This window comes from Hemitrygon akajei, unplaced genomic scaffold (genome assembly GCF_048418815.1).
Source record: "Hemitrygon akajei unplaced genomic scaffold, sHemAka1.3 Scf000067, whole genome shotgun sequence".
In the NCBI taxonomy this organism is placed as follows: domain Eukaryota; kingdom Metazoa; phylum Chordata; class Chondrichthyes; order Myliobatiformes; family Dasyatidae; genus Hemitrygon; species Hemitrygon akajei.
Genome location: NW_027331953.1, coordinates 990,397 through 998,525, shown reverse-complemented (window position 1 = coordinate 998,525; position 8,129 = coordinate 990,397). Strand labels below are relative to the sequence as shown.

Genomic DNA, 8,129 nt, shown 5'->3' with positions numbered 1-8,129 from the left:
TGCCTTGACAGGGCCAATAAATCGGATTTGATTTTCAAAGCAGGTTCAGCTTGGCATCTCCTGCTGTTCCCTGCCCCACCTCTTGCCAAGACCGCACACTCTTCCTACCCCTGATGACTTCTCCGATGTGCTGTTTTTCCAGCCCGCTGCCTTGGAGTATCCTTCTTGCATGGGTATGACCACCCTACCCCGCCTCCTCCACCGCCATCTGTGACTACAGGTCAGGCTGACGAGACAGCTGGAGACAGTACATCAAGGCAAGGCCGTTGGGCCCCGACGGTATCAGCTCCAGTGTATTGAAAGCGAGTCTGGTATTTTGTAGCACCTTTGTAATGGAAGACTTCCTGCTTGGTTCCTCTACCCAAGAAGGTAACACAAACGTGACTTGATGACTACAGAACAATTGCCCTCACATCTCGTGTGCCGAAGTTGCTGGAGAGGCTGGTGTGACCGCAGTCAAGGTCTTCATTGGACCCTCTACACTTTGCCAAGCAGTTTCTTGCGAGAGTGAACGCTGCCATCACCTACGTGTTGCGGCGAGCTCACCCAATCCTGGCAGATGCTGGTGGCAGAGCGAGAACCAGCAGAAAGGATGTTTCCAACCTTGTCAACAACCCGGAGTCTTTTCAGTTAGCGGCAGAGAGGAGGTCACGGAGCAAACTGTTATCCATTGTGGACAATCTGTCACATCCTCTGCATGACCTACTGACTTGTCAGCGGAGCCCCCCACCCCGTTTCGAACAGACTCACTCAGCTCCGCAGTCACAAGGATCGTTACAGAAAATCTCTCCTACCAAATGCAATAAAGGCACACACAACAGTTCACCTTTCTGCGACTGGAGAACACACGTCGTTGTTCAATAGTCTCTGCATTATTATATCACACATTATGTTTGCACATTGGTACAGTATTATTGTGTATATTATTACTCTCTATTTTATTCTTTAGTAAAGTCTGCATACTGCTTAAACCTTGCTGCTGTAACGAAAGAATTCCCCACTCGGGGATCAATAAAGAATGTATGATTATTATTATTATTGTTGTTATTATCAGCATCGTCAATACTGTTCTCCAGCCCTTGATCTCTGTCAGCAATCAGCTTCCCAACTGTTTACTTCACCCCTGACCAATCTCCCGGTTTCATCTATCACCTTCCCTCCACCCCCCCCCCCCCCCCCCCATCCCACATACACACATTCTGACTCCCTCTCTTCCTTTCCAGTCCTGAAGAAGAGTGTCGGTCTAAAACGCCGACTGTTCACTCCTCTCCATCGTTGCTTTCTGCCCCCCTGGGTTCCTCCAGCATTTTGTGTGTGTGTTGTTTTGGATTTCCTCATCAGCTGATTTCTCCTGTTTAAGCAAATGCGCATGCGCGGGCGTCGCAGCCCATTCCCGGATATCGCGCATGCGCTCAGCAGACGAGAGGCGCTCAGGGATCGGACGCAGGTAGGAGCGGGGCCGGGGTGGGAACTTAATCACCAGCGTCTGAACCGCGATTAAAGAAAACTTACAATGAGCTCCATCCACACTGGTCCTGCAGCTCAGGACACTTCTAGATTTTTCCGCCTCTCTCAGCCCCGCGATTTACCCGAGCCACGGGGAGTTTACGGCGGATAAGAGCTGGCGGCGCCGCCATTTCTGCGGCGCATGCGCATCGCCCGTTCCTTGGATGGCGGACTGATAGGTTTCTTGCTCGCGGGCGCTTCTGGGTAAAGAGGCAGCCATGGGTGACACTGCCAGCGTTGTCCCTGGAAAGTACGTCCTAAATAATGCCGGCTTCCAGCTGTGAAAATCCAAGGATCAGTACCTCGGAACAAAAATATGGTGTCCAGTTACTCTCGGAAGAGTCTCCCTCCCAGTTCGTGAAAATGTGAATTAGAGCTGTATGTGAAAAAGAAATCCTCCCGTCAGCTTTAGTTCTCTCTGGGTAAATCCTCTCGTCCTCAATGACAAATGACCCGTAGCTTTCACATCACAAAGGTGCCACACTCCAATGAGAAAAAACTACTGCCCTCCCCTTCACAGCCATTGGCATTGCCATCGATGGGTTCATCACTGTCAATCAGCTGGGGGTGGGAGGGGATCCCAGTAATTAGAAAATCTCCAGGATCAGACATGTAGTAACAAGTTCACTTTGTAATGTTGTGGAACATGACCTGAACTTGAAATAGTCCTTGAAACAAAGGACAGAGACAAAGTGAGCCAAGTCACAGGTTGATTGAAGGGTGAAAGAGCCCATTCTCATACAGAGGGAATACAGTCAGAGAATTTGTTGGTCAGTCAGGATGCCTGATCCGTGACATGTTAGAAGATGAGGAGTTCATATCTAAACATAGAAACAGAAGTCTGCAATATATTACAGGCCCTTCGGCCCACAATATCATGCTGACCATAAAACCTACTCTTGAAACTGTCTAGAGTTTGACTACCACATAGACCTCTATTATTCTAAGCTCCACGTACATACCTAACAGTGTCTGAAAAGACCCTGATTGTATCCGCCTCTACCACCGTCACTGGCAGTGCATTCCATGCACCCACCACTCTCTGTGCGAAAAAATTACCTCTGGTATCCCCCTTGTACCTACTTCCAAGCACCTTAAAACTATGCCCCCGCATGTTAGCTAGCTCAGCCCTGGGAAAAAACCTCTGGCTATCCACACGATCAATGCCTCTCATCATCTTATACAACTCTCTCAGGTCACCTCTCATCTTCCATCACTCCAAAGTTTACTCAACCTATTATTATAAGGCATGTTCTCCAATCCAAGCAACATCCTTGTAAATCTCCTCTGCACCCTATTTAGAGCATTTTTTCCAGTAGTGAGGTGATCAGAATTGAACAGAGTGCTAAAAGTAGGGCCTAACGAAGGCCTTTTATATCTGTAATAGTACCTCACCGCTTTTGAACTCAGTCCCATTGCTCATGAAGGCCTTCTTAAAAACATTTTCCAGCTGCGTAGCAGCTTTGTATGAACTATTGACACAGATCCCAAGATCTCGCTGATCCTCCAAACTGCCAAGAGTCCTATCATTAATATTGTATTCTGTCTTCAAATTGGACCTACCGAAATGAACCACCAGGTTGAACTCCATCTGCCAATTCTCAGTCCAGTTCTGCATCCTATCGATGTCACGCTCTACTGTGACAACCATTCAGACTATCCACAGCACCCCCTACATTTGTGTCATCGACAAACTTACACACCCACCCTTCTACTTCCTCATCAAGGTCATTTTTAAAGGTCAGAATGAGGAGAGAGGAGGGGTCCCAGAACAGATCGCTGCAGAATATCACTGGTCACATCCTCCATGCACAATACAAACCATCGACAACCACCCTTTGCCTTCTGTGGACAAGCTAGTTCTGGATCCACAAAGCAGCTCTCCTTGGATCCTTCCTCGTTACTTTCTCAATGAGCCTCATATGGGGAACCTTATCGAAAGTCTTACTGAAAACCACGTACACTACATCCAATGTTCTACCTTCATCAATGTTACATCCCCAAAGAGTTCAGTCAGGTTGGTAAAGCATGACCTGCCCTTGACAAAGCCATGCTGACTACCCCTAATCTGATGCTCATTACTCCTCCCTCTTAGGATCTTGTCCAACAAATTGCCCACCACCGATGCAAGACTCACTGGTCTATAATTTCCTGGGTTACCTCTACTCCCTTTCTTGAACAATCCTCGGGTGCTTCTTCCATCCCTATTGATGAGACAATGATCATCGCCAGATGCTCAACAATCTCCTCCCTCGCTTCCCACAGTAGCCTGCAGTATATCTCAGCTTGAGATGAACTGGGTAATATGATGCCAGAGCTCACATTGAGAGAAGATCTTATAAAAAAATGTAAAATTATGAATCAGATAGGTAAGATAGAGGCAGGAAGGTTGTTTCCACTGGTAGGTGAGACTAGAACTAGACCACATCACTTCAGGGCATTTGGGATGGAGCTGAAGAACTGCTTTTCCCTGAGGGAGGTGAATCGGTGGATTCTTTGCCCAATGAAGCAGTGGAGGCTACCTCAGTAAATGCATTTGAGACGAGGTTGGATAGATGTTTGCAAAGTAGGGAAATGAAGGGCGATGGGGAAAAGGCAGGTTGGTGGAGACAGGCCAGATGATGTTCTCCTACTCCTTTTTCTTATTTTCTCACCACAGACTAAAATCTCACCTGAAAAACTGTCCTTCACCTATTGATGTCCTTTCAAATATTTTTACAGGTTTGAAATGGCAGAACACTTATGCATGGGCTGTCTCTTTCCGGATATATAAGGAGTGGCCAAATATTTCCTTTGCAAGACCGACACATCTGTTGTCAATCCTTGGAGATGAAGAATTATCTCATCCCAGCTGGAAATGTGTTTTGTGTCTGAAATGAAGTTTTCTGTTGTAACTCACTGAAATCCACTGGAACCGGGGAGCTGAGAACACACCAGCATTTGTTCACTGGAGTTCAATTCTTCAATGCATTGATTGTAGAAGGGATTCTAACGTCTGATTGTCTGAATTGACAGATGATTGATCGCAGTGAGATATCATTCTCCTTCTCTCAGTGTGGGAAGGTATTCACTCACAGCCTACCCACAGACATGCCAGTGAGTTCACAGTGGAGAGAGGCAATTCACCTGCTCTGTGTGAGGGAGGGGAACTACTCAGTCATCCAGCCTGAAGATACATCAGCAAGTTCACACCTTAGTGAGATGCTCCACCTGTTCTGACAGTGGGAAGCAATTCATTCCGTTGTCGATGCTAAAGATAGATCCAAAAATTCACCAGTGAGAGGACGGTAACCTGTTTACATGGTGGGAAGGCATTCACACACTCAACCACGCCACAGTGACACCAACGAGTTCACACCGGGGAGAGGCCAATCACCTGCCCTGTGTGGGAAAGGATTCACTCAATCATCCCAACTGAATGAACACCAGTGAGTTCACACTGAAAAGATGCCATTCACCTGCTTAGACTGTGGGAAGAGATTCACTCGTTCATCCACACTACAGAGACACCAGCGAGTTCACACTGGGGAGAGGCCATTCACTTGCTCTGAATGTGGGAAAGGATTTGCCCGGTCATTTCAACTGACTGAACATCAGCGAGTTCACACTGGGGAGAAACCGTTCAGCTGTTTTCAATGTGGCAAGGGGTTCACTCAGTCATCAAATCTGAAAGTACATCAGCGAATTCACACTGGGGAGAGGCCATTCACTTGCTCTGAATGTGGGAAAGGATTTGCCCGGTCATCTCAACTGACTGAACATCAGCAAGTTCACACTGGGAAGAGGCCATTCACTTGCTCTGAATGTGGGAAAGGATTTGCTCGGTCATTTCAACTGACTGAACATCAGCGAGTTCACACTGGGGAGAAACCGTTCAGCTGTTTTCAATGTGGCAAGGGGTTCACTCAGTCATCTCATCTGAAAGTACATCAGCGAATTCACACTGGGGAGAAACCGTTCAGCTGCTCTGAATGTGGGCAGGGATTTGCTTATTCATACTCCCTTGTGAAGCACAGCCGAGTTCACAGTGGGGAGAAACCGTTCAGCTGCTTTCAATGTGGCAAGGAGTTCACTCAGTCATCAAATCTGAAAGTACATCAGCGAATTCACACTGGGGAGAGGCCATTCACTTCCTCTGAATGTGGGAAAGGATTTGCCCGGTCATCTCAACTGACTGAACATCAGCGAGTTCACACTGGGGAGAAACCGTTCACTTGCTCCGAATGTGGGAAGGGATTTGCTTATTCATACTCCCTTGTGAAGCACAGCCGAATTCACACTGGGGAGAAACCGTTCAGCTGCTCTGAATGTGGGAAGGGATTTGCTTATTCATACTCCCTTGTGAAGCACAGCCGAATTCACACTGGGGAGAAACCGTTCAGCTGCTTTCAATGTGGCAAGGGGTTCACTCAGTCATCTCATCTGAAAGTACATCAGCGAATTCACACTGGGGCGAAACCGTTCAGCTGCTCTGAATGTGGGAAGGGATTTGCTTATTCATACTCCCTTGTGAAGCACAGCCGAATTCACACTGGGGAGAAGCCATTCACGTGCTCTGAATGTGGGAAGGGATTCACTCAGTCATCAAATCTGAAAGTACATCAGCGAGTTCACACTGGGGAGAGGCCATTCACTTCCTCTGAATGTGGGAAAGGATTTGCCCGGTCATCTCAACTGACTGAACATCAGCAAGTTCACACTGGGGAGAAGCCATTCACATGCTCTGAATGTGGGAAGGGATTTACTCAGTCATCCAACCTGGTGAGGCACTACCAAATTCACACTGGGGAGAAACCGTTCAAGTGCTCTGAATGTGGGAAGGGATTCGCTGATTCATACTCCCTTGTGAAGCACAGCCGAATTCACACTGGGGAGAAACCGTTCACGTGCTCTGAATGTGGGAAGGGATTCACTGATTCCGACACCTTTGTGAAGCACAGCCGAATTCACACTGGGGAGAAGCCATTCACATGCTCTGAATGTGGGAAGGGATTCACTCAGTCATCCAACCTGGTGAGGCACAGCCGAATTCACACTGGGGAGAAACCGTTCACCTGCTCAGATTGTGGAAAGGGATTCACTCAGTCATCAGGCTTCAAAGTTCATCAGCGAGTTCACACTGGGCGATGCCAGTCACCTGTTCTGATTGTGGGAATGAATTCACTCAGACATCTCAACTGACTGAACATCACCTGCTCAGACGGGAAGGAATTCACTCAGACATCACTGAGCGAACATCAGCGAGTTCACACTGTATAGAAGCTGTTCATCTGCTCTGACTGTGGGAATTAATGCATACATTCATCTCGGCTAACAAAAGACCAGATTGTTTTCAGCAGTGAGAGGACGTTGACCTGCTCAGACTGTGGGAAGGAATTCACACACTGATCCACACTGCAGAGACAGTGGTGGGTACACACTGTGGGGAGGGTGGTCACCTGCTCTGACTGTGGGATGGCATTTACACACTGATCCACACTGCAGAGACAGTGGTGAGTTCACACTGTGGTGAGGGTGGTCACCTGCTCAGACTGTGGGAAGGCATTCACACACTGATCCACACTGCAGAGACAGTGGTGAGTTCACACTGTGGGGAGGGTGGTCACCTGCTCAGACTGTGGGAAGGCATTCACACACTGATCCACACTGCAGAGACAGTGGTGGGTTCACATTGTGGGGAGGGTGGTCACCTGCTCAGACTGTGGGAAGGGATTCACACACTGATCCACACTGCAGAGACAGTGGTGGGTTCACACTGTGGGGAGGGTGGTCACCTGCTCAGACTGTGGGATGGGTTTCAGTCTGTCATTTATCCTTGTGTCGCCCTACCAAGCTTTGATCCATCGTGAATCGGAGAGATCAGAAGCTTGAGAGGACGTAATTCACTCAGGTTCACCGACCGAGTATTAAGGGCAGTGGTTCAGGGCAGGTGATTTTTGAGCTTTCAGCAGTGGCCAATCAGCATCAGGTCAGGCAGGAGCAAGTGGAGCGGCCAGTGTCAGAGTGGGCAGAGTCAGAGCGGAGACTTTGAGGCTTTATCTCTTTGAGGTTTCAGTGGGGAGAGCATTCAGTCAGAGAAGGCAAAATCATGATGGAACTAGAATTTTTATCTTAACATTTGCTCAGTTGGAACAGTGGAGATGTCAGGCAGGATAGTGGAAAGCTCCTTTGCGGGATGTGGGAAGGCTGGGACCCTCCTGTGTCTGATAACTACACCTGTGAGAAGTCCATCCAGCTTCAGCTCCGAACAATCCACATTACGGAGTTGGAGCTGGAACTGGATGAACTCCAGATCATTCGGGAGTCTGAAGGGGTGATAGGTAGGACATTTGAGAGGTAGTTGAACCCAAGGTGCAAGGCACAGGAAACTGGGTGACAGGAAGGGGAAGGGGGAAACAGCGAGTGCAGTTTACCTCTGTGTCCATCCCCCTGAACAACACAGGTATCACTTTAAGTACAGTCGGGGATGGTGGGATGACCAAGTAAAGGAAAGTCACAGCAACAGGGTCTCTGGCACTTAGTCTGGCTCTGAGACTGAGAAGGGAAGGGAGGAGACGAGGTGAGCTGTGGTCAGAGGTGATTCAGCAACAGGGTCTCTGGCACTTAGTCTGGCTCCGAGACTG

At 48.4% G+C, this 8,129-nt stretch overlaps 1 protein-coding gene across 1 annotated transcript; it reads left to right on the top strand.

Moving 5' to 3' along the window:
• The first annotated feature begins 1,418 nt into the window (after nucleotides 1-1,418).
• LOC140722033 (uncharacterized) lies at nucleotides 1,419-6,876 on the top strand. The gene is made up of 2 exons (XM_073036842.1): nucleotides 1,419-1,447; nucleotides 4,228-6,876. Exon 2 carries the CDS (start codon nucleotides 4,954-4,956, stop codon nucleotides 6,685-6,687), a length of 1,734 nt encoding a protein of 577 aa, XP_072892943.1. The 5' UTR covers nucleotides 1,419-1,447; nucleotides 4,228-4,953; the 3' UTR covers nucleotides 6,688-6,876.
• Nucleotides 6,877-8,129: the final 1,253 nt, after the last annotated feature.